General features: G+C 35.6%; 1 protein-coding gene and 1 long non-coding RNA gene across 2 annotated transcripts in view; one reads left to right on the top strand and one right to left on the bottom strand.

Moving 5' to 3' along the window:
- PKHD1L1 (PKHD1 like 1) overlaps positions 1–27743 on the bottom strand; it is a 154707-nt gene that overhangs the window by 21161 nt on the left and 105803 nt on the right. Inside the window, exons 56-70 of the mRNA XM_004282958.3 lie at positions 26577–26706; positions 24402–24520; positions 22190–22319; positions 20196–20369; positions 15771–15874; positions 14334–14463; positions 13480–13601; positions 11935–12025; positions 8158–8306; positions 7953–8075; positions 7283–7394; positions 7085–7201; positions 5266–5431; positions 2508–2740; positions 2151–2318 (exon numbers count right to left, since the gene is read on the bottom strand). Coding sequence (XP_004283006.2) covers positions 2151–2318; positions 2508–2740; positions 5266–5431; positions 7085–7201; positions 7283–7394; positions 7953–8075; positions 8158–8306; positions 11935–12025; positions 13480–13601; positions 14334–14463; positions 15771–15874; positions 20196–20369; positions 22190–22319; positions 24402–24520; positions 26577–26706 — 2068 coding nt within the window. The remainder of the gene's footprint in view (positions 1–2150; positions 2319–2507; positions 2741–5265; positions 5432–7084; positions 7202–7282; positions 7395–7952; positions 8076–8157; positions 8307–11934; positions 12026–13479; positions 13602–14333; positions 14464–15770; positions 15875–20195; positions 20370–22189; positions 22320–24401; positions 24521–26576; positions 26707–27743) is intronic.
- LOC125961630 (uncharacterized) lies at positions 7086–27245 on the top strand. Its single transcript, XR_007472576.1, has 3 exons — positions 7086–7173; positions 8861–8937; positions 27207–27245. It is a non-coding gene; the product is annotated as an uncharacterized LOC125961630 (long non-coding RNA).

The raw sequence follows: 27743 nt of genomic DNA, 5'->3' as shown, positions 1-27743 counted from the left end.
AAACAGGGACATTTGTATGTCTGAACCACTGATTTATTAATTATGTCTTTCACTCATTTGTTCATTAATTTGTAAATTCAACAAACTCTTTTGTGTTTTTTTATTGCCTTTAACCTTCCTCCACTGTTATATTAATAAATTTTTGTTAAAGACTGTGATTATAGGTACTATTGGAGGGTCAACGTCATTAAATAACTGAAGCAATCTGAGAAATAATACTCCATTAAACCTTCTAGAAAATCAAAAGAAAGTGGATGCTTTGCACCTGAATCCAGACATTTCCAGAACACATGTAACATGACTGCTATAGAAAACGTCTCTATTTCACTCAGTTTTAAAGTATAAAACAGTGAGTGAGACATGGAATGATGAATTTTCTTGATGTATTTATTCATAAGCTTTGCTTAATTTCCTAGCTTGCTTGGAATTATTATCAATATTTATAAATGAAGTTTGATTGAATTTTAAACCAATATAAACTTCTGAAGCTTAAGTAGAGCATAACCTATCCTTTATTATCCAAAATATAAATCCCACTTTTGAAGAAACCTTCATTGTGGGTTTTGAAAATAGAAATTTCTATGTATAAAATGAAAAATTTAGAGTGATAAAAGCCATATTTTAAAAATAAAATTGAGTACTAAAATTTAAAGGGAAACTCTAGTGGTATGTACAAATTTTATCTTGGGAATTTTTCTTTCCACCTAGTATAGTGCATCCCAAGCTTCAATAATCCTTCTAACACCTACATAATTTTTGCCATGCTTCTATCGTTTACATTCTCATTAAATTACATTCTCATTAAATTGAGACATTTTAAAAATTTAAATTTATTTAAAAGAGAAATGTCATATCACTATTGTAAATGGAAAACTCATATGGCCTTTCAGAAAAGGAAAATGTAAAAGCAAATAGAATGAAACCTTTCTCCACCATATAAAACAGAGCAATTCGAAAACATCTTCATTATTCACCGACTGGTCTAACATTCTTCCCACAGTCTCTGCTTTATAAGATCTGAAAGGCAGCATTTGAAATTGGGTTGATCATAGGTCATAGAAACCAGGCAGACTGAATGTTGGGGCAGAAGTGGGGAGTGACTTAAAATCATGTAACTTTGAGACACTTCTGATTTAGCTCCTTCTATTCTCTTCAACGAGTTAAAAAAAAAAGAACTTGTAGGGTATTGACTATTTTGGGAATCTTAGAATATTTTAGTACATGTTGTGACATCGTCAGGACAGACCTTTCCGATCCAGGTTATGTGCCTCTTCAGCACTTCAAAGACTCTAAGCCTGATTAGGGACGAATCTTTGAGCCCCCAGTGGCACTTCAGGAATAGACAATGAGTCCCTGCCCTCTGTTTTCAGTAACTTTTAGAAGTTCACCTATTTATTCAAAAAGTCTTGGATGACAAGACTCATGGAGACCATTGCCTCTCCTTGGGCTACAGCCACCAAGGACCAGAATGGAAGAGACCTAGACTGTGGAGCTTGACAAGATAGTCATGACAGTCAAAGGAATTAGGAATGAGAAAGACCAAAGCCAACCAAACAAAAAAACCCCACAACACACTGATTCAAGATTAATTCTTCCAGGTATTCATGAGAATGAAAAACAAGCAGGCTGAGAATATTCATTCTCAAGTATTCCAAATATCATATTATCATTTTTTAAATTTATGTAAAGAAAATTGTTTTTTTTGCAGACTCTTGGATCAATTTTTTCTTAAATATATTTATGCCACCTTCATATCTATAAAGATTACTCAAGGAATAACTTTCCTCCTCTTCTTATTTTCTTTTTTTTGATATTAATGCATTTTATTTTTTTTAACATCTTTATTGGAGTATAATTGCTTTACAATGGTGTGTTAGTTTCTGCTTTATAACAAAGTGAATCAGTTATACATATACATATGTCCTCTTCTTTTTCTAATGGTCAATTTGGAGTAATTGTCCTGGCTTTCTAATGTGGGGGACTGCTGAAGAGTCAAGTCTCTCTCCTGCACATAGATCTTACAAACAGAAGGCAAGGAAATCCCTATGTTTACTAGTTTTACGTGACAGATAATTTATGAGACACGTCCATGAATGCAGTAAATAGTGAATGCCTTGAGTAACTCTAGTTTGTTTACACTGAACACCTACCATTAATGAGATCAACATAACCATTGCTCACTATAGCTACTGGGGAGAGTCTGCGAGTTTCTGCGTCGGAATCCAGGCTTTCAATAACCATCATTGCATATTCCATCCCAAAGCACCGATAGCTCTGCCATTCTGGAATGTACTTACAGGTTGAATCTCTAATGATTCCTAGAAACATAGGAATACACATTAAATGAAACAGAATCTCCTTACGAAAGCTTCCACATACTATCTTTTGCTTGTTACATAACATTAATAAGTAGAAAATATAAATTAGTTGAGTACATCAATCATTAAAAATAAAAGATATATTTTGTTTCATGAACCAGAGGACTAACAGAATAAGATCCAACAAACCTTTATAAGGTGCTTTCTCAGTGACAGGAATTCTACTTCCATTTGGGAATGTGAGCATCACATTAGGAATTCTATAGTCTCCAATTCCAAATTGGCTATTTCCATTCCATTCATATTCTGCTTCAGGTATCACTGAACCAGATTTCCCCAGAAAGGAGCCATCCATATCTCTAAGAAAAGATTTCCTTTTGGCATCACAAACCATGTCTACACAATCAGATGGATTCACCTTACTGTGAAGAAAAGGTGAAATGCATGAATACTTAGATGTGGTATACCTCCCTGTCTCTAGAGAGCATTTGAATATACTTGCGCATTTGATAAGAGTATCAAAAAAATTAATTGATTGAATCTTATTTCAGAAAGGATTCAAAGTGGGACCAAGTAGCATATGTAATTAGCATTGTAATGAGGCCTGATTTTCCATTGTGTTGATTTGGTCTACTATTATGAATCCATTAACATTTCAAAAGGACAAATTGTACCTGTGGGAAATAAAATTAGAATTCCATTTTGCTATTCCATACTTTGTCGAATGATAGATTTCATATTTGTGCATTGCTCAAAATATACTAACGTTGCCCAAAGAGCAGGTAAATTACTCAGTTGTGCAGACATACAAAATCCTTGTGTTAGCAGGGAAGTCTTTATATTTTTCCCTTCTTTCTCTTTTTTTAATGGGTCTGTAAGATTTATAAATGTATCATATGCTTTTTATAAAATAATCTAAATACTTAATATAAGTTCAGTCCCCTTCGCCTTTCTATCATAAGCTCTTAGGCTCATCACCAATTACAGATTAGTATATATTCTTGTAGACTTTTGCCTATATATATATACACAAACAGATATACTTAAATTATGATTTTTATGCTATATATTTTAATAACAATTCTGTAGACACCTGAACTGTAAGAGATGAAATACTATAAACTCATCATGCAGTTCAATCGTAGATGGTATTCTGCCTTCGTTCTGAACTACCTGGAGTGTTGACTGTTAACTGGTTATAATAATAAAATGGCTGCTTAATTTGCAATGTACTATACATTGTATATTATATATAGTATACAGCATACTTACACTATATGATATACACCATGGGGAAACAGAAATTCATTCTACAGTTATAGCAGCAAAATACTATCTAATAGATCTGAGATTTTTGCAAAGAAAGACATGAAGCTATAACTTATCCCTTACTCTACTGTATTAGTTTTGGAGATGATTTGAGTAAATATTTCTGTGGGTCATGTGTTCTTTGTGTTCAAGTGTGTGCAGAGTGTTTTTGTGAGCAAGTCTGTGAATAGACTGCCCAGTGGCACTCTTACATTATGGTTTAGGGCTCTGTCTTACTTCAGGTTACAAAGAAACAGAGCCTGAGATGTGGATTTTTGTTCAAGTGAGTTTTTAAGGGAGTCCTCAATAAGGGAAGGAGAGAAAAGGGAAGGAGAGAAGCCATATAGGGCAAGGGAAAGAAAAGGGAGATGACTATGGTCTATAGACTAGCTTCAATCTGATCCCAGGAGAATCTCTTGATCACGAACTACACCCAGAGCTGTTCCACTTTGAGACAAGGGGGCTGGCCTTCCGTCCTCCTGTATAAATTCGTCATTTTTTGTGGACTACAAGAAGGCAGTGGTAGGGAGAGTTTTAGCCTCTCACAGCTATTCCTGTTTGGCTAAGAGCAATCTTCCGGAAAAGCAGGCAAATGTAGGTCATTATTGGCCAACATTTAGAGCATCTGGGGACTGGGTGAGCTACTCAGTAAAAGAGATCTGGGATTGTGCTAACAGTATCCCAATAAAAGCACAGGACTCAAAGACATATTTTTAAATGTAATATTTTCTTCATGACGTAGATGTTAAAATTATATATTAAATCTGAAAGATTCAATGATAACTAAATAGGAGGTAACAGCTTTCTAGTGGGGAGAAGCTCTACTGAGCCAAAAAACACTGCAGTTCAACAATTATTAAATGAGGAGGTATGGGGTTGTCATCAAAATAATATCAGATGAAGTCAAACTATTTATGAAACACTGCATTTCTCTGAAGAGATGCATATTTAATTAGCATTATTTCTTGTCTTCTCTCTATATTGAAAATGGTCAAAGAGCTCTAATGGAAACTTTCTTTCCTCCAATATTGTCTTATATCTAAATTTTTTGAAGCGTAGCAGTTATTGGCTATATTCTTTCAAGACTTAGAATCTACGTGGTTCAGCTTCTAGAAATATCCTGACACCAACTAACCTCTGTGATTGAAAAAAAAATCACTGTTCAAAGTTTCTGCATATTTTTAGTCACAATGATTATAATGATTCCCATTTAATTTCCAAGTACATGTTGGGGTGCATATAATAAGATATTTGTAAAGCAAAAGGAGACAAAAGAGGGAAGGGAAAGGGAAGAAATGATAGACATGACTTTCATTCCTAATGACTATTAATGGAGAGATATTAATGTACAAATATACTTCTGACCCATTCTCTATCTTTTATGTTTAATGATGGTGCTATGTACGATACATGGGAAAAAAAAGTATGAGAAAATATACATATTAAGGCCTAGCTTCTTCAACTTACCTGAAGACACAGATATGTTAAATACTCTTAATTTTCATAATGCTGATTGAAATTTCATAGACATAAACAGTTACTTTAAATTTAGCAACTTTCTCAGATCTATGGCAGGGGAAGAAAACAATGGAAAACTGTGATGACAGAAAAGAAGAAACTGAGTTATCATATATTTTACCTTATATCGGGTCTATGTATAAATATTTTTGATTGTTCAGTAGTGTCAACCAGCTGTATGTTCTTCACATGGATTGGATGCTGTAAATCCTCATTTAAAGGGTTAGTAATGAATATCACATTAGTTTCACCTGAACAAACATTTTTAAATCCAACAAATGTGGAACCTAAAACATAAATAATAGAAACACAATTATTTCCTATAGAGAAAGGGTAAAATCAGTTTCATTTCATGTATATTCCACCAAACACATCATTTAACATTACCTTGAACATGGAACTCTTACCTTATGTGGCAGATAAGTCCACCACTATTTGTGGACTGTATCCACACCACTGAGTAGTCCTCTCCCATATTTTCTCTGAGCTTGGCATATTTTCTCTGTGATTTGCATTGGACAATGGGACAAGAGCAATTGTAGTATAAACAGATCTGAAAAGTGCTTGCATATTAGGGCTCACTCTCTCTTGGTGTTCTTGGGGAATTCTGTGATTACCAGCATGTGAATATGCCTAGGAGACATTTGGCACTCTCATTACCCCATCAAGGGCCAGCACCAGCCACCAGACACAGAAGTGAGACTGTCCCAGACTAACCAGCCCCTACACATCTTGTAAAGTGATGGCAGCTCAGTGAATAATCCCAGGTAAGATTAGCGGAAGAATCACCGAGCTGAACAAAACCCAAATTGCCAATCTACAGAATCATGAGCTCATAAACGGTTGTTTAGAGGCTTTGAATTTGGGGGATGGTTTGTTATGCAGCAAAGGCTAACTGAAATATTATTGCTCTCCTGGTCTTATTGCATATATTATGTGGCCAAAAGATAAAACTGATTAGATCAAAAAACGATCCCCTTTGCACTTAAAATCCAGTAACTCAAAACTGAAAACAGCAAAAAGGGAGTCCAAAAAATTCTTAAATTAGTTATGTGCTATATACTACCCTGCTTGACTGTATTTTCTCCTAAGAAAATATTGTATACACATGAATATAAGCCTGTAGATGAGTATCAATAAAATACTATAGTAATAGATGCGGTTTGTTCCCTGTGTAGATCTCCTTTATTGGTCCTAAACCTATGTAGCATGTTAAATAATTTTTGGCAGGGGTATCATTACAAGTAACACTAAAAAATGATAATTTGTTCTGCATTTCTGGGAATTAAAGTTATGAGAAATAATATGTCAAAACTTAGATGTCTAATTTATTGAACTGCTTTCTTTCAGGTGACACTGGTTAAAGTCATCATGAAAGGGAGATTTGCTAAACTGAAATAGAGAATGGCTCAGCGTATTTAATGGGCAAAGCGAAAATACTTGGTATGTTTACTACATCTATTTTAATTATTTTACATTTTTAAGGATGCAGCCTGGTTCAGTGAAAAAGCAGCAGATTTTAAGTCAAGAGATCTTGATTCTGATCCTAGTTCTGCCAGCAGCTGTGGGAGTTTGGCAAAACATTTAAGTTCTATGAACTAAAATTTCTGCAGTCATAAAAGCTTCTAATAAAATATAACCCTAATTATATAAAAGGGCTTTACGATTTAGAGAAACTAATTAATATTAAATCACTAGACCAGTGCTTTTTCTGTTGTTTTAAAAAGAAAATGAAATGTCAGTTCTTTTATATGTATGAATGTTGCCAGGGAACTATTCTTGAAATTGACTCTGATGTCTGGTTTCTTTGCTTGTCGTATTGAGCAGATTAATTTAATCATTATTTTTTTTAACTAACAATGAAACATCACTAGTTATATTCTACGTATTCTTTACAGAACTTAACTGAGTAGACTTTCAAAGACTATGTTTAAACTTGCCTGAGATGTCCAAAAGACCACTGATGGCATTGTAACTCATGATCCCTGCATGGGGTTTCCGCGGTGCCATGTTATGTGTTGAAGCAAAGGTAGGCCAGCAAATCCCACTTCTCCCACCTTTTATAAAAAGAAGAAAGTTAATGAAATTTGAATATGCACTCATATGAACCCCAAAATTAAAAGTTCTAAAATCTTTACCTGAGGGAGGTCTAGAACTTCGATGGGCAGCAGAAAGTTCAATATTGGGATCATCATTAGTTAGGACATCAGAGCAATTAAATTCAGGGCTACTTCCAACAATTAATGAGTTCTATTTTAAAAAAAAGTTCAAACAGTAAGCTTTAATAATAACTTTTCTTAAAAGAAAACATAATAATGAATAGTAATGAATGCCACTGTAGCAAAACACAACCTGTATAACTTTGAGAAGTGGATCATTCATTAAACCAAGTTAAAAAAGATGTGATTTTTGCCCCAAGTGGATGACATTCAAAGTCAGAGGGGGGAGACAGGCATGTAAATAATTATATTTAAAGAGATGTTATGTTTCCATGATAGGAATATGTGCAAGGCAAGTAGGAACAAAAAGAGGGAGTGTCAAAACTACCTAAGCTGGTTCAGGAAAGACTTCATAGAGATAGTGAAAATTTAACTAATTGTGGCAAGATTAGCAGGTGATAAGCAAGAAGAGCTGAGGGAAGGAGTGGGGAGAGGGAAGGACGGAGAGCTTCTTGGCAGAAGGCAATGAGCACAGAGGCAGGAGGTGTGGCTAGTAGGGCAAAGAGGTCAAGAAAATCATCTGTATTCAAGAATTCTACCCTTGTCAGAGTTGCTCTTTCTGCTTTGTGTGGCTGCGTTCAATTCTTACCTTAATCTGCACTGTTTTACTGGAAATTCTGTGAGATACAGCAGGTGGCGTGTAAATCATTGAAGAAATGGCCATTCCATTGTCAACCAGGGTCACGTTATAGATACGCACACTCTCCGTGGTCTGTAACAGAACTTGGAGGTTACATCGTATGAAATATAATCATAAAAGAAAATAAACAATCACTGTTTTGGGATCCATTTACCTGAAAATAAATTCCGTAATCCCAGCATGCCCAAATGGTAAATCCCTGTATGAGAGAGCATCCAGGAAGGCCATCTTGGTTCATATAGATACCAAATAAACCTCCATGGGCTTCATTGTCAAACCACTTTTCCAGAGAATAAGACTGACCTTTGAAGGAAATATGGAACCAGTAAATTAACATTATGAATCAAGTCATAGAGTTATAAGCAGTATCAGTTAAAGTTGAAATTCTTTTAAAAGTTAAATATATGAGTCTGATGCAAATTTTAATAACATGATCAAATATTTGTATGGTTCAGCTACTTACAGTTTATTCTATTTAGTATTTCTCTTATCTAATTTGTCTCTTCAACGTTACTCAGAATAATTGTATATTCACTTGCAAAAGTTTACTTTTGTGCTAGCACCCTTAACTTATTATATCTGATTAAACATGAATTTCTTTAGAAAGATTATGAAGTTTGAATTCAAACAAGGCTAAACTTGAAAAACACAATGATACCACTTGCTGTCTATAAATGTTACGGGTTCCTTCTGGTCAGCCCATTTTCAAGTTAAGTGTCACTTCCTTAGAAGGCCTTCTCTGACTACCGGATTCATAGTTAGCACCTCAGTCACTTAACATGGCAATTAAAATTTTTTTCACTTTGATATTTAATTACTACTTATTTGTGAATTATTCATCTCCTCTCTCCTATAAGAACGTAAGCTTCATGAAAGAAGAAACTGTCTAGCTCCTTCGTGGCCAGATTCTTAGAGCCTAGAAAGTAATGCAGAGGTAGGTGCTCATCAAATACTTCTTGAATTAATGTATGCATGATCTTGGGAAAGTTGCTTAGCATTTTATAACTTAAGTTTCCTCATATATAAAAAATTATAATGTCTAATTCAGGGTTGTTTCAAAATGAAATGAAATAACCCACATAAAGTGCCTCAATAAATGGAAGCTATACCCATTATTAATATACAGGATAATTAAAGTGGATTTTCACGAAAGTTTTACTTATGTACAAATCAGATCAGTGGCCTTAAAAACTCGTCCCAACCATGCATAAATTTGAGGATTCCCCATAAAGAGCAGCACTGCCTCCTAAACTGTACTTTGTACCAGTTCTCTTGTCCAAGTTCCCTGGGATCTGACTTCCTCCATCTTCGATTGCTTTTCCCCTCTTCCTAGTGTCCTTTGAGATTGACATTTCACCTATGGTCGTCGGCCTGGTTTCTATTGTTTCCTCCCTCAGAAGCTGTCTGCATGGCTACACCTTGGTTCTGCACAATGTAGCCCCATGGACAAGGATGGCTCCACCTTTGGACCCACGTGTGGCAGAGCTCCCTTCCCAGCATCCCAGCCTGTCCCTTGTTAGGGAGATGAACTGTGTAAATTGATGTCCCATTCCGGGAACTTAAACCCTCAGTTCCTCTGTGACGCCTCATATTTCAGTTGCTCCTTATAAACACTCCCGATTATTTAGGAAGATCAATATATTCAGTGAAAAATGCATTACGTGGCATTATACATATTAGTAAATATTCACATTCACAGGTCATATTTTGTGGTATGCGGGCCTCTCACTGTTGTGGCCTCTCCCGTTGCGGAGCACAGGCTCCGGACGCGCAGGCTCAGCGGCCATGGCTCACGGGCCCAGCCGCTCTGCGGCGTATGGGATCTTCCCAGACCAGGGCACGAACCCGTGTCCCCTGCATCGGCAGGCGGACTCTCAACCACTGTGCCACCAGGGAAGCCCTATATTTTAAAAATTTAAGTCAAAGAAAAGCTACTTTAAGCTGTTGGGAACTAAAATATTTAAAAAGAACATACATCGAGGAATCAGTTATATCTGTGGCGAAGTTGTTTTATTCCTTCAAAATGTACTTTGTACAAGAAAAAAGTTAGCTGAAGTCCAACAATTTTTGAATTTACAGAAAAAAATGCTTATTCAAAGAATTTCAAAAATACCTATAGAGATTGAAAAAATCAACTGTAGAAGGGCTATACGTTTTTCAGAGAAAATTCCATTTCCTTTAGCTAAGTTTCCCAAGAGGTAAAGCCAGCAGGTCTAGCATTCTTTGACTTTTTTGATTCAATAATTAAGTTATCTGGTTTAAAAGTCAAGAGTTTATAGAAAGTTATACAGTAATAAGTGACCAGTCACCCTGTTCCTACTCACCTTCAATGACTTTTTGCTTTTACACTTTCAGTGTTTCTTTATGTAAATGCATATACCATACATATTCTTTTGTTCCCTTTCTAAGTAACCTCCACTTATCATTTTAGAATGTTCTGGTGATTTCTCCATATTAATACCTAGTATGCATCTTTTCTCCTTCTTTTTTTTTAGAGGGGCCCAGTGTTCCAGTGTTTGGCTTTATACAACTAGCCCACAGGAACTGGACACAGGGTAGCTTTCCATTTTCTGCCAGTACAGGCCAACGCTGTGATGAATAACCTTGTTCACAACTCTTTTTCTAACTGCTGTAGAGGCAACTGTTAGATTACAGGAAGTAGAAATGCTGAGTTAAAGGTAAATGCCTCTATAATTTTGGTAGCTATTGCCAGATTCCCCTTTGTAGGGGTTATATCATTTTGTCCTTCAACCAGCAAAGTGTAAATGTTACTATTTCCCTACAGCCTTGTCAGGAGAGCAGTTGTTCAGTTAATTCTTGATTTTTACTAATCTGATAGAAATGTGTCTGAGAACCCTCTGTTCATGTCCTTTGATTTTTTTCATGCTTGCAGGCTTTATCATATGAATAGTGAGCATGTATTCCTTTAAAGCGGAAGCATGAAGTAGTGACATATCCCTATAGGCATGTATCTCTATGCTTACAAGTTGCTTTTGGGAAAGTGATGGTGGGATAAGATAATCACTGTTCAGTACCATCAAACAAGCACTGAAGCTGTTGTTAAGAGTTTTTGGATCATAAACATGGAAAATAGTTATCTTAAAAGCCTGTTTTTAAAGGATCTATCCTTCTTTTATTCCCTTGATACTATTAGTCAACACACCTTATCCTATTCTGTCCTCCCCCATCTCTCTGCTGATCCCTTTTGTTTATTTTCATCCCACTGCTTCTCGCCCAGACTACTCTCTCTCACTCTTGTTGTGTCTTCCCAAGTCCATGAGACCCAACTATCCACCATTCTCTACTTTACCCCCTCTTTTTCTCCCTTACACTCTCTGGCTCACTCTGTCTCCCTGGTTATCCCTCTGATTTTCTCTTTCCTTCTCATCTCCTCTACAGTCACAGGGATAGAATAAAGATACCCTTGTCAAGGAAGAGCTCATGTCCAGTGGGATCAGGAATGCAAACACGCTGTGGCAGGCACAGCTAGTGGCATGGGATTGGACAGAAGGACATGAGGGTATCACAAGGACAGAGCTGGTCACCTTCCTCAGCCTGGGGCTCAGGGACCTCCCTGAGGCAGTGACTGTGAAGGGGAGGCCTGGGGAGCAGCAAGGCCCGGTCTCAAGAGGGTGAGGATGGGGACAGGGTCTCAAGAGAGGACCTGGGGCTGCAGTGTCCTAGGGCCAGGGAAGAGCGTGGCATCCTGGGGCTGCTGGAGAAGGGTGATAGGGGTGAAGGATGAGAAGAAAATTGGTTTTAATTTTTTCTTTAAACCCAATATTATATGGAAATAATTTAGTTTGTTGAGTTCTTTCAGTGCCCAGGAAGAAGCAATATTACTTTTCAACTCACAAGCAATAATTATTTGTTTCGAACAAATTTGGACAAGTTATTTCCTAATTTTAGTGACTCTATGCCAAAGACTTACTTGAGCAAGGTTCACCATTGATGCGATATCCTGCCCTTCCAAATCCAGCCACTACGTTATTTTGTAAGACTGTATTGGTCCCTCTATTTATCTAGTATAACGATAAAGAAAATGCTTTGGGTCAGGCTCTTACACAATTATGCAATGAGAGCAGGTATGCAACATACACTGGAAAACTAATTATGACGATACTTCCAGGAGTAAAAATTTAATTCACATTCACCCCATTCAAATTTATAATACAAATGAAGTACTGAAATTACCTTAGCTTCTTGGTGTAAACCTACCACTAGATACTATACTTTAGACTTCATTATACTCTTCATTACATTAAAGAGATTACTTTTCATTTCTGTCACAGAATCCACTGGACGTGGTTGAATATTAACAAGCCATAGACAAAATTCCAGTATTATAACAAGGCTACAAAAATTTTATCACTCTTTTTTAGTTATATTCTGTTACCAATTTGATTTATTAAGAAAAAGACAACTAAGGCAATTACAGTGGACCATAAAATTCAGTAGAGGCATTCATTAAAGAAAATCTGCTATAATAAAAAACTGGGTTAGAACAAGTAGGTAATTACTAAACAAATTTATTTTATGAGCCAAATCAGAGTGGTAGAAAATGAAAAGTATGGAGCACAGAAGGTTTAGTTCTTGCCTACATAGAATCAGCAAAACGGTCCAAATCTCACTTATTTAAAGCATGTTAAACAGCCTTATTTTTAAAGATTATGATAAAAATAGAGTCAAATGGAATTCATAAAACTAAAAAAAATGCCTTTCAAAAGATATAGATAACTTTAAAGATTTGGAATTGGCATTTGATTCAATTCTAACATCTATAAATAGACAAAAAGAGAACATTATTATCTTATAAATGTATATTAAGTTCCAGGCTTTCAGATTTTGCTTTAAGGTAATTATTAATAGTTGTACAAAAACAAAATTCAATCCTTACCCTATCTTTCAAAGAGAGCTTTTTAAATTCCTTTTCTTTCCTATGGTATAAGTAAGTAAGATAAAAACAAGAGGAAGCTATCTTTCCTCTAAATCCTCTCTGTAAGGTCCAATTAGTAATATCCAATAAGAGTAAATAACCTTGCATATAGAATCATAAGAGTTTTAGATGAGAAATGGATTTTAGAGATTTTATAGTCTATCATTATAATTTTGCATTTAAATTCAGAGTTAAATAGTAAAATGTGTAAGGCATTCAGTCAATTAGAAGCAGAGAGACCCTGTAATGGAACTTGAAAGCAATAATTAATGTTGGAGAAGCAAGTAAATAAGAGAACTATTTAAACCAATGGACGTCAACACAGAGAAAAATCCAATGGCTACTGGAGCTCACAACATCTTTAAAGAAAGTTCATTCACTCCTTTAATCAGCTCACTTTATCCACAATCTTTATCTAAGGAAGAAATCATTTTCAATGACATTTTGAGATTTACAAATTCTACAGAAATTATAATCTTCAATAAGAGAATTACAAATTATAATTTTGTCTACTTATAATTTTAAATTTGTTCACACTACCTCAATTGCTGCATGCCAGAGAGTTGAGCTCAAGTCTTTTCTGTTCTGATAGGTTCCTGGCCAAACTGAAAGTGTAACCAAGTTTCCTCGGACTCTGTTGGCAACCCCCCATATTCTCATGCCTGGAAAAAAAGAAAATTCCCCCAAATGAGTACTATAGGGAATGTCTTTCATTTCTTCCATGAAATTAGTTTTCTCATTTGAACCTGACAAACCAACCCTTTTGATTTTAGAGTGAACCCTCTGAACTCTTTGATACTCTACCTCTTTAATAGACTACCTGAATTAAAATCTTTTGTTAAATATGTGGGTTCACAGGCTCCACCTTAGATTTTAACAAATATACACACAAATTTTATACACCTTAAATGAATTTGTATTATGCTTTAGACTGATATTCAAGAAAGGACAACCCCCTAAATCAAATCAAATATATATTTTTAAAAAATTATCTTTATTTGTGAATAATCTTTTTGTTTTATATGTGAGAAGTATGTTAAAAGTCAGGAATTTAAACTATTGGTGATTAAATAACTCACATAAGATCATGGTCTGGTAAATAATTCTTCTAGAGCTGTACTGTCCAATATGACAGCCATAGCCACATGTGACTACTTAAATGTAAAGTAACATAATTAAGTACCATTAAAATTAAAAATCCAGTTTCTCAGTCACATTAGCCACATTTCAAGTGTTGAATGGCCACTTGCAGTTTAGTAATTACCATGTTAGCACAAACATAGACCCTTTATTTCCATTCTTGAAGAAAGATCAATTGGACACCCTGGCTCTAGAGTTTGCAGACAAGGCTGTCTCAGAAGACATGTTATTGGACTGAAATATTATCATATTACCTTCCCCCACTGTAAAGTGAATCACGTTATCATCTATGTCCAATCCATCTGTCCCAAATACACCAACTGCAGGGGAAAAGCCACTGTGAAAAGCACAGCCTTGAATATAAGATGAGCCACGTTCTTGAATCTATAAAACATCAGGATTCAGTGAACATTTTAAAAACAAAGTTAAAGGATATTTAAAGAAAAAAATTTGAAGTAGGTGTTTTCAGAAAACAAATCTTGATAAACAAAATACTCAATTTACATTCCATGAAAGAAGATGACTTCCCAGCAGAACTTTTAATGCTGGGAAATGTCCATATACCTTCGGTTTATGATTAAAAAGAGCAAAAAAGAAATGCTTATTTTAAATGTGAATTAAAAATTCTCAAGTGCTTTTCTATGCATTTATATTTCTATCATTACCTATAAAATGCTAAGGAACTAAAAATTATTTTTCATAACAGTTTATTATATGATGAGCAGGGATTTTTTGTTTTAACCACAGAAGTCGATACTCAAGGCAGGGGTTACAATTCAAATGTCTGTAGGAAACAGTCAATAAGTAGTTTAGGGGTTTCAATTCCAAACCTACATGATTTAAAATTTTTATTTATTTATCTTTATTGACATATAGTTGATTTACCACGTTGTGTCAGTTTCAAGTGTAAGCAAAGTGATTCAGTTATACATATATATCTATTCTTTTCCAGATTCTTTTCCATTATAGGTTATTACAAGAATATTGAGTATAGTTCCCTGTGCTATACAGTAGGTCCTTGTTATTTTATGTATAGTAGTGTCATATATTAATCGCAGACTCCCAATTTATCTCCCCTCCATAATATATATATTTTTAATCTTATTTTATTTATTTACTTTTCATATTTTTATTTTATATTGGAGCATAGTTGATTAACAATGTTGTGTTAGTTTCAGGTGTACAGCAAAGTGATTCAGTTATACATGTATCTATTCTTTTTCAAATTCTATATAAGAAATATGCTCTTTCTCATTTTTTCTTAAATCAGCAGCCCTCTAAGCATATTTATTTTCCCACTTTTGACAGAGGCATGGATATACAGACATGCTTTTCATTTGAGAAATTTAAGCAACACTCACTTTGTTTAATAGTAACTGTTTGGAAATATTTTTCGTCATTGTAAAGTAAAGTAGAAATGTGAAATACTATTATAGATCTTCAATTCTTTCACCTTTTGTGCTCCATTTTCCGTTTTTTTTTTTTACTGACCTTAAATAATGCATGAAATGGTTGGCATCAAATACTGTTGTAGTCTAAAAATGTTAATGGGAAATACATCTAAGAAAGTTTTATTATATTAGATTATAGTCTTAGCAATTCTAAGATATGGGCATTTAGTAAAGTTAAATGAAAATCAAATCAAAATACTTAATTTTGGGTATATGCAAAAATTAAAATAAAGTACAAACCTGTCCCAGGTTAAGAAATGTTACAGCGTATCTTGGATCCGTGCTATCCCTGAAGCCCTCTTGACCGCTGTGATAAAATTCCACATTACTTATTCTTGCATTTCCTAGTGGGGAAAAGAGTTACACATTTTTTTTCCTTGAAGCTGAATAAAAATTTTTGAAAAACTGCTAAAGTTTTTGTAATTTTCCAAATGACAAATTTGTTTTCAACTTTTTCATGAAAATTGTATTCATTTTTTTTTGCCCTTTTAATCTAAATAAGGCAATGTTTCTGAATTTGTGTTTTTACTGCCCCTCACAAGAACCTTTTCAGACATTTCTCTTTCTGAATAGCGTTCCCTCTCCATGACATTTTAATACCACAGATATACTACATATCTGTCAAGGTATGGAGGCCCTTTGGAGGACCACAAACTGGTTTTTTTTTCCCCCAAGAGTCAATTTTCACCTATTGGTAGTGATACAGTCCCTGTTGAGAATGCATGGCATGAGGCACAAGTTATAATTTACCTGACATTTCAATTTTGATGCTCTAAAGAGCTGTTAAGGACATAATCTTTACATAATTTTTTCCAGAATATGCATTGCCAAGTATCTGCTGATCGAGTTTGTCGTAAGTGCCACTGAAGTGACAAAAGGCAATTTCATAGATTATTAAGAACAGCAATAACAATCCATGAGCCATGACTCTGTGCCAAGCTCTGTACTAAGTGCTTAACAGGCAATGTGTGGTTTAATTCTCACACAACATCTGTGACTTCGGAACTTTTATAATTCCTGTCTTCTATACAAGGAAACTGAGGCACAGAGATTCATGGCTGGTAAAAATACAGTAGAGGGTATTCCTTGTTTCAAAAACTGATATCTAATAAAATACATTGGAGAAGAGTTATTTTACACTAGAAGGGAAAAGCCTGTCTGGAAATCCATGAGCCAGCGATTAGGTGTATGGTGGAGAACATAAGATTAATAAGATAGATACAGAGAAGAAATGATTACTACTGACCCTGGACCTACAAAAGCCATAGATGCTTTTTCTTTACTTACATCACAAAATAATTTATTGGAGCAAGGAAAGGTTGACATGTGAATAGGGTCCATCATGGGACTTTAAGTATCCAAGATCAGAGTAATTTCATCCCTCTAATCATCTAATTCTTTATCTTTAAAAAGAGGACAATATTTATGCCATAATACTATGAGGACTGAATGACATAATATGTGTTAAGTGCTTAGCACAGTGTCTGGAATCTTGTATTACTTTATGATCCTCATTACTATTCTCCTCGTCAGTTAAGCTTCTGTTGGCAGATTATGACCAATAGGTAGAAGTTATAGTGGGACAGCTGCTTGCTCAATATAAAGATTTTCTAAAATGAGAGCTGTTGCAAAATGGAATAGGCAGTATTGTAACCAAGTGAGCTCCTGCTGAAACAATTCAAGTCAAGAATAGAGGATTACTCCTGGTACCCAGATTGTGAGATTGAAACACCAGCTTCCAATAAAAAGAACCAGGGTTACTTGGAGGAAGAACTTACTCCCAGTCTCAGCAAGGAAAAAAAAAAAAAATTATAACATGTGCTTGTCATATCAGAAAGTGAAGAAGCTAAAAAAAAAAACCCAAAACAGTCAGGGACTTCCCTGGTGGCGCAGTGGTTAAGAATCCACCTGCCAGTGCAGGGGACATGGGTTCAATCCCTGGTCTGGGAAGATCCCACATGCCTCAGAGCAACTAAGCCCCTGTGCCACCACTACTGAGCCCACGCACCACAACTACTGAAGCCCACGTGCCTAGAGCCCGTGCTCCACAACAAGAGAAGCCACCACAATGAGAAGCCCGCACACTGCAACAAAGAGTAGCCACTGCTCGCCACAACTAGAGAAAGCCCGTGCACAGCAATGAAGACCCAACGTGGCCAAAAATAAATAAATAAATACATACATACATACATACATAAATTTGTAATTAAAAAAAAACCGTCATAAGGCGGAGGGCTTAGGCACCAACATGAAAAGGTTCTGAAGGTCAACGAGAGGGCATTTTCAGTATCAATAAGGGTAACGTTCACAATGGATTAGAACATAACAAATATGTTTAAATCCATGGAACTAATAATGATACTAATAACAAAACAAAACAAAACAAAAACCCCTTGTTACCTTTGGAGGATGCTTGGCAACCAACTCATTGTTTTGAAAACTAGTTAATAAGAGGAAAGAATCAAACATTTTTCTATCTAAACTATCCTTCAGGGTAGTCAAACAGTGGTCTGGGGAAGCTCCTCTTTAGAGAAATATTTGAGATTATAAATGAGGAGGGAATAGTAGAATTAAAATATCACCATTTTAAACCTCAGTGATTCAATAGATCCAGGCGATGATAATAACTGCTAACATCACAAAAGGAAAAACAATCGTACATTATATGCCTATTAATGGAAAAATAACAACCAACTATGAGGAATTATTGCCTAAAAACTGAGTCCCAGTCTGGTCAATTTGCTAGTTCTAAATTTGCTACTTATGCATAGAAAATACAAGGGAGGCAGGGACTAGTTAAATTCTAGGGATGCATCACTAAATTCAGACTATTGGAAACACTATAGGACAGATGACTTAACTTCTTTTATAAATAAATTGCAAGGAAAGAGAAATGAATTAGAGATTTAAGATTCATAACCAATTGCAACATGGATTTTATTTAGACCCCGATGAACAAAGACAGTGAAAGAGAAAGAAGGAAAGAAAGAAAGGAAAGAGGGGGAGGGGAAAGGGGAGGCGGGAAGGAGGGAGGAAGGAAGGGAAAGAAGGAATGAACTGGAGGATTCTGAACAATCATTTGATGTTTAGACATTATTACTAACATTTTAAAATCTGATTCTTAGAGATGTTTTTAAAGAAGTCTTTTAGATTTACACACTGAAATATTTCTAGATGAAGTAATACATGGTTGCTTCATTCATAATAGCCAAGATATAGAAACAACCTAAATGTCCATTAATGGATGAATGGATAAAGATGTGAGATACCTCCCTATCTATCTATCTATCTAAAACATTCCACTGTGTGTATACATATATCATATCATTCAGCCATGAGTGAGAAAGAAGGAAATCCTGTCATTTGGGACAACATGGACGGACTTTGAAGGAATTATGCTAAGTGAGATAAGTCAGAGACAGAAAGATAAATGCTGTATGATCTCATTTATATGTGGAATCTAAAAAAGCTGAACTCATAAAAATAGAGAGTAGAAAGGTGGTTATCAGGACCTGTGGGGTGGGAGAAATAGGGAGCTGTTTAAGGGTATAAACTTGTAACTAGTAGATAAATAGTCCTGGAGATATAATGTACAACTTAGGGATACAGTAAAAATACCATATTATAAACTTCAAAGTTGCTAAGAGACTAGCTCTTAATTGTTTTCACCACACACACACAAAAATAATAACTATATGACATGATAGAGATGTTGCTAATGCTACTGTGGTAATCATATTGTAATATATAAGTGTATCAAATCAACACATTGTAGACCTTAAACTTACACAATGTTATATGTCAAATATATCTTAAAAAATATATGCTTGCTGCTTCAAAATAATCCGTGGGCTTGAAGAAAGTCGGTGGGCTCAGAGATCAAACAAGACTGGCCAAAGTTGATACCTGTGGTAATTGGTGATGATAAGCATTATATTATACATTTCTCTATCTTTGAAATGTATTTGAAAATTTCCTTCAAACAAAAATAACAGATCAGTGCGCTTGTTATGAAACGATTTCTGTTTGAGGGCAAGGTTGGGCTAGCTGTTACCTAAGGTCCTTGTTAATTTGATAATTATTTTGCCTCTAAAGATAAAATTAGTAGAATAATGTTAGGAATTTGGTTCTGGAGGGTGGTACCTGACTGCATCATCCCTCTCAAGCCTTTATTCTTCAATGTGTTAAAAACAAGACATCAGGCCCAAAATGGAGTCACTTTTGCTAAGCCCTCCATCATCAAACAAACTTAATTACAGTTTCAGTTCTCCTGAAATGGAACCTTAAACCGGTCCATCACGAATTGCCTGATCAGCATTGGTTAGGTAATCTGCCTGATAAACCTCTGCCCCCTACACGGGAAGTAACCTTGCAATAACCAATCCTCTTTTCTGCCTAGTAAAACTACCTTGTTCCTGCTCCCTTCTGCCTATAAAAGTCTTTAATTTTGCACAGCTCTTTGACGCTCCTTTGTATCAGCTAGATTGCATGCTGCCCAATTCATGAATCCTTGAATAAAGCCAGTAAGATCTTTAAAATTTCTTCAGTTGGATTTTGTTTTTTAACACAAATGATCCTGTAAAGGAGTGAGGATTATTTAAGAACTAAACACAGAAGAGACCCTGCTACATTTCATTTAGAAAAATAAACTGAATTTGTACTAACCTTTAAATGTCACCATATTTTCAGTGAATGAGCTGACTAGGACGCGTGCACCAAAAGATTCCTTCAGCCAACCTGGATAATCCTCACCAAGTATTTTGATGTTCCTATTCAGTATCCCAACATCAGCTGCTAATGTGTAGCTCTGACCGGTTTCAGGAACAAGGTATCTTCCAGCTGCAGCGGAAGGACAGTTAGATTACTACCAACACTAAGAAATACCTGTCTTTATTAGTTTCTTTGCAGCTCACAGACCACGTAACTTTCTAATATGCCAGAAGTCAACACAAATACGTGAATTGATTAGAGTTACACGCTTAAATGTACACAGATGGCAGTCGGAAATTATACCTTTTTATTTATAAAATAAATATAATCAAAAGTATTTCTCCTATTTACAGCAAAAAGGTTATTATAATCAGCACTTACAAACTCACTGCTTCATAGGTGTTTTGCAAACACTTCAAATTATACACAAAAACACTCTTCGAGACAAGTTGGGAAGCTTACTGTAATTTTAACAGATGAGGAAATGAGATAGAGAAGTAAATGAACTTGCCCAGGGCCATGTAGACAGTCAGCAATACGTAGGTATTACCTCTCCTGATGCCTAAACCTTGGTTTGTTCCTCTTTTCCTGTGACATATTTTGTACCAACTACAATTCTTTATAAATATGTAGTAGTATATCAAACATAGTCTGTACATTTACATCTTAATAATTTTAAAACAGAACCTAGGGGCTTCCCTGGTGGCGCAGTGGTTGGGAGTCCACCTGCCAATGCAGGGGACGCGGGTTTGAGCCCTGCTCCAGGAAGATCTCACGTGCTGTGGAGCAACTAGGCCAGTGCGCCACGGCGGCTGAGCCTGCGCTCTGGAGCCCGCAAGCCACAGCTGCTGAGCCCCCGTGCCACAACTACTGAAGCCCACACGCCTGGAGCCCGTGCTCCGCAGCAGGAGAGGCCACCGTAGTGAGAGGCCCGCACGCCGCAATGAAGAGTGGCCCCTGCTCACTGCAGCTGGAGAAAGCCAGCGTGCAGCAGCAAAGACCCAACACAGCCAAAAATAAATAAATAAAATTTTAAAAAACAGAACCTAAATTACATTCTACATTTCTAGAAGTCTTACCCAAAACTTTAAGACAAGCAGGTACATTTCAAGCAGAGAGAAGTGTTTGGTACTTTAAATGAAAGAATCTATGCTGTTGAACTTCAAACACTGTTTTACGATTAAAGTGTTCTGCAAAGAAACCTTTTTCTTTTGATTTAAAGAAAAAATATGTGATATAGAATGACAGACACGTGCTTCTATCAAAATACTGCTTTAAAAAGTTCTTTTAAGTTTCTTTTTCATGCAGGTCTGATATCCACCAGTGCATAATGCCACCTTAGCTGTAGTTCTCAGGAGCATCAGAAGTATCTGAATGGCTTTTCTAACGTTACACTCCTGTCAGCTTCCACTTCCTGGGATTCAGCTGAAGGTAGCATGTGAAATGGGGAAAGGCTGGGGTGCTGGGAAAGCCCTGATCCTACAAGTTGAAAGATCATCTTCAGTCGATTCTGATTAATTCCTTCTTTCCTTGAGAATTAGAGTTTTACCATTTTGCTGCAGCTTGTCTAAGTGCAGTTACCGCTGAGGAATGTGTCAATGAAACAAATCAGGACAAAGATGCTCTTGGATCAAGGGTGCTCAAATTTCAGTGTGCGTAAGAATCTCTGGAAGCTTGCCTAAAACAGAAAGTGTCAGCCTTATCCCGTAGAATGTAATGGTCACTGCTGAATATTTGCTGAATGAATTAATACACACAGCAGGGACTCTTTGCAGCCAACACACAAACAGTAGCATCCTTTGGGTACCAGTGCCAATCTAAGTGAAATGCTCCTCTAAAAATCTGAGATGTTTCATCAAATGACTGTAATTACAGAGGAGAGCACTAAACTGTGAATATTTCGAGACATTTAAATTATATATCTATTTGGTTAAAGAACAGCCACTTACCAAAGTGAGTATAGGAAAGGGTATCATTGAGAATGAGAATTTTGTGATCATGCAGGATTTTAACGATACTTCTAATTTCAGTCTGGTGGAAATCATAGCTTGTGGTTGTTATCACAATCTCTTCTCCTTCCTTAGAAAAATTCAAGTGCCAAATTCAAGAACAATTTTTAAAAAATAGGTTTATATTTCTTAATAACTATTAAATAATTCTAATTTAACTTACATTGGTTACAACCATGGTATCAGCAAGAACAAATCATACATTTAGGTCTCTAAAATAAATATGCTTTTGTTTGATAGCAAGAATTCTATATTTTGAATTATCTCAACATTTCCTTAAGTTGAATTCAGTCACTTAATAAAATCACAGGTGATATACATTTTTTAAATTAGATATATCAAAGCAAATATATTCATATTTTTATTAAAAATTGGTCAGGATAATACTCTTAAGACTTAAAAAATTTCCCCCAGATTTTTTTTTTTTTTTACACAGTTAACTATCACTGGATATTCCTGAAGGGTAAGAAAGGCAGAGATAAGTGACAGAGCACGGTCAAGTCTTAGAATCTCTGTATATCATATATGACAAGCTCCTCTTTGTCAACCAAGTCTCTGCTCAAAAGTACTTGCAGGGGACGAAAAAGAACTTTTTCCTCTACCCTTCCAAGTTCTCAGCTGGGACCCCTGTAACAAAAGTCATTAACAAGAGAAAAGCATATAGATTTATTCAATATAAATTTTACATGACACGGGAAATGAAGCCCTGAAGAAATGGTTAAACCTGAGCATTTTTATGGAAGAGTGGAGAGTAGAGGAAAATTGTGATAGGGTATGAGCTAAGTGTAGGAAACTGGGAGAAACAGCAAGGGTTGGCCATTCAGATTCTTCTCTGTGTCACTTTGTCTTCAGAGCTGAGGATGTCTCTTTCCTCTGGGTATAAGGAGGGCAACTCTCACATGAAGGTTTTGTGACCTGCTTCAGGGGAAAGCCAGAAAGTCCTTCCTGCACATGCAGAAATTTCTTCCCTTAAACTATTCATATTTTGGGGTAGCATGTCCTGAACCCTGTCATACCCTTGAGAGAGGCTTTCTCTGGCCACTCTATTTAATGTTATCTGCCACCCTCCACCATGGCAGTCTCTATCATCCCTGTTTTATTTCCTTCATCACAAAGATTATAATCTGAAATAACACACATTTATCTGTTCATTTAGTGTCTGCCTCTCCCACTTCAATGCAATTTCCCCTATAGTTTGACCAATTTCTTCACAAATGAATCCTCTATGCCTAGAAAATGTCTGACATTAGGCTAAATATTAATTATATAAATAATATGCAGAAAATATTAACTGGATAAATACTAATAAATGATAATTGGATGAATAATAGGGATATTTAAATCATTTAATCACCTTTTAAAAAGTAATCACACCTCAACTATCACAAATATGAATATATTGTAAGTAGCTTATAATAACTCTCAATAAATCCTCCTTCTATTTACTGATTTTACACTACATTAAGAGAGCCAACCCCATATGTTTTGATGATTTGTATTCATTTACTCAGACTAAGCCTCACTTTGTTCTGTGACCTTATAGCTTATTCTCAGCAGAAAGGAACTGGCTGAAATCTGAGAGCCTGGAAAAGTAATCCATCCATTTCCTTGACCCTTTTGCATTAAAAAGAGTATTTGTAAAACATGTGAGTCTGTGGCCTATGCAAGCCTGGGAGTGTAGTAGAGATCGGAATTGCCACCATTCATATTTTACCAAAATCTCTTATTTAACTCAGGCATGTTTTGAATATCACTGGGCATCAGGATTTGTTTTCTTCCCAAATGCTTAACATGTAAAATCACAAATTAGAAGTAAAGAGATAACCAAGATAACAATAAAATGTATTTAAAATAATTCTTTTTTCTGTTTTGCAAGAATTTGTAAATAAATATTTTTTACCGCCAAACTTTCATATTTTCCTTTCATAACTAATATATACATAATGTTCTTTATATGTTCTGAAGCACCTTTGACACCGCAATTTTTAAATGCCTGCTATCAAGTCAGCTTTCTGAGTGCAAGCTAATTGCAAAACATACATTTCTCTTCTGGTTAATCATGTGACAAAATAAATGTTCATTGGAATAAAGAAGAAACCTTAAGTTGACCCATGACGTGTTTTCACTTTCCACCACATAGTAATTCCTCTACCTGCCAATCCACAGCATCCATCAGAGAGAGGACTTTGGAACCTGCCTCTGCGGTTTCTGAGAGCTTAGTTTTATATATCGAACGTGGAATTCCATGAAGATCCAGCTCACCAAACACCCCTACAGGAGAAAAACACACTCCTATTTATTCACTGCATAGAACTGAGTTACGTGCTAGTATAAAATGAAACAGTTAGTAGATATATTTTAATAAGCGACTGAACATTTTAGAATGAATGGAAAGAATTGGGGTTATCTGCTCAGGGCTATATAAGAAGGCTTTGGCCCTTTGCCCTACTTCTAGGAATCTGGTCTCTATAAATTGAATTAGTATACAAGGATACATCAATGAGGATGTTTAATACAACAATATTTGGAAATACTAGAAAAATTAGAATTAATCCAAATGTATATCATTATAAGAATGAAGGAGTAAATTAGAATATATTACTAATACTGTAGTGTAATATGCTATAAAAATGAAGAGTGTTACATGTTAAGTATCAATCTGGAAAGATATTCATAATATGTTAACAAGAAAATTGCACAGTAATATATTTAGTTTGACCATGTTTTTGTATAAGGCACCACAAGTCATTTTATGTAATATGAATACAGGCATAGATAAAAAGCACGAAAAACACATGTAAAAATTGCTAATGTTAGTTTCCTCAAGGGGAGAGTAGAAGATGTATGTTTTCTCTTGATATGGTTCTGTGTTGCTAGAAATGTTATTTTTGAAATAAAAAAATAAACACATAAAAGCAAACAAAAATTTTTTAAGACTGAATTTGTTTGCCTCAGGAAATTTTTCTTTAAGATTTGAATTTGTCTGTCTCGCAAGAGCTAATTCAATTTTAAGCCACTTTTTAATCCCCTTTTTTATTGTCACTGTTTTAGAAATTGTACATCGGAGCAACTGAAGCACATTTATGTGTCTTTTAAATAAATGTGCAGTGGTATTAATAAAAGCAGTTATTTATTAGGACCAAATTAAACCCTCTCAGGTCCTTTGCTTTCTAGGCTCGAATAGGAATATGTACAGCCACACAAATGCAACCGGAAAATTAAAACTTAGCAACAGTTGTGACTGGATAACTGATAGCGAGGCAGGAGACATAAGGGCCCCCAGGACAAATGGTTTGAGTTCATTCCTTGTGGACGGATACTCCGCGGTGGGAATAACAGGACAATTGAGAGAGGAGGCTGGGTCCTGCCCAGATAGAAGATAAGAGACCACATATTCTTCATTCTTGAAGTCAGGAGACCTCCCCGACTACACATGAGCAGAAAGGCTCCTTGGAGGTCAAAAGGGAGTGATTCTAAGTGATGGCAACTAATGCTCACTACCCATAGGCCTCTTCGGTAGAATCCATCTTGGCTAAGAGATGCATGCGCACACATGGGAAAATCCTGAGATACACCAAATACGGACTCTGAACCAGGCAAATCAAAATGATTGGTCAAAGGAAACAGGGAAGAAATGCCCCATAAAAGTGATTCAAACTGCCATGAGGGTACGACTCTCTCTCTGAGTCCACCCGTGTGTCTATCCAAAAGTACTGTACTCTTTTTTTCTCTTAATAAACACTTTACTTGTTTCACTACTTTCCGTCTTTGTGGGAATTCTTTTTCTGTAAAGCCGTAGGGCCAGGGCCTTGTCACTGACCACTGGTGTAGTGGCTAGGATTTGGTGCTCTCACCACTGCGACACAACCTCAATCACTGGCGGGGAACCAAAACCCTGCTTCAACACCCGAGATCAACAGCAGAGCCAACTGATCCACAGATTTTTAATACTGTGTAGGAATAATGCATAAGAAAGTTACCTTTTAGGGGAAAAGTACTAAAATATGAAAAATATTTTTGCTTATATAAAAGAAAGATTACGAAGAAAACCAGATTAGAGAAACAATATACATATGGAGTGATTCACTAATGTTAGTGTTGCAATAAGTTACATTTTAGAAATATGCACATCTGTATCTATTTTAATGTTACATGATTTAATTTTTTAAAACCTCAGCAACTTTTATAACCTGTTACTACAAATCAATGTCTGTAAAAACTTCTGAAACCATAACATCATGAACTCATAACAAGTCTTTTAGTGCTACATGTTTTAAAGTAGATTTGCAAAACTAATATGACTCTTTTGGTATCTGGAAACACATACCTAGGACCTTTGATCCTTGATTTGGTCCTTCTGGAAGAGCCCACTCTGGAGTAGAATGATTCCCTCTAAGAACAATCTGTAATTCTCCTTTAAAAGGGTTATCTTCCCAGCCACCAATTAATCTACCTCCCTGCAGTGAAGCAGAAAATTGTTAATACTTCAAAACTGAGCAGGAGAAATTTCCCCATAAGAAAGGAATTAGGAAGACTGGCAGCCTCCCCTAGTAAAAATGAATGAATTTTTGTTTTACAAAGAACAGTACTGTAACTAGAAGTGACCTTAATTTAACCCATCCACTTTGGGATGGGCAGTTTAAATGATTTTTCCAAGGTCAAATTCAACATCTACTTACTGTCAGAACTGGACCTGAAACTGAGACCTCCTAAAACCTAAACTAGTGCTGTTTGAACAGATCACACTGTACTTTAAAATAATGCGGCATATATAAAATATACTCTCCTATTTATATCTAAGCTATGTTATTCATGAGCCGTCACTATTAATAAAAATTGCTATTACTAAATGCTTGCTGATTCTATGCCAGGCATAACATGCAAGGTTTTACATATTTTATATCATTTAACCTTTACACTAAACCCATGAATCGGAATTACTATTCTCATTTCATAGGTGAGAAAACTGATGCAGAAAGAAGTCAGATAACGTAACCTGTTACCAAACTATTAAACAGTGAGGTAAGGATTCAATTGTAGCATTAATTTACCTCTAAGCTCTGTATCTAACACCTTTAAAGCATTAAAGGCCTAGTTTTATGAAAGAAAGGCTCCCACTTATTCTTTAGTGGTGCTTAATACCTTTTTGGTTAAGCTATTCTTTTAAATGAACACCAATAAAAGACTGACAGAACAATTAAATTGACTAAACTATTACATGTTCAAGACCATCTGAGATTTATGACAGAATGAGGTGATTATTCCAAACAACTGAAATATTTTTATTAGTCTGCTCCTGGTTTTCATAATCCCACCTATATCCATTCATTTTAAGAAATACTGTTTGCTTTCTTAAAAAAAAGGCTTGAAATCTTTTAATTTTTTTTCCTCAGAACTCCAGTGGATTCTCTGTTAGTTGCAGCAAGCTGTGAGTTTAAATTTACCTAATAATAATACAAATATTCTAAAGGATTGAAATGGAGCAAACCTCACA

This window comes from Orcinus orca, chromosome 17 (assembly GCF_937001465.1).
Source record: "Orcinus orca chromosome 17, mOrcOrc1.1, whole genome shotgun sequence".
Taxonomy (NCBI): Eukaryota; Metazoa; Chordata; class Mammalia; order Artiodactyla; family Delphinidae; genus Orcinus; species Orcinus orca.
Note: the sequence above shows the minus strand (reverse complement) of the source record. Positions and strands in the feature narration are given on the sequence as shown.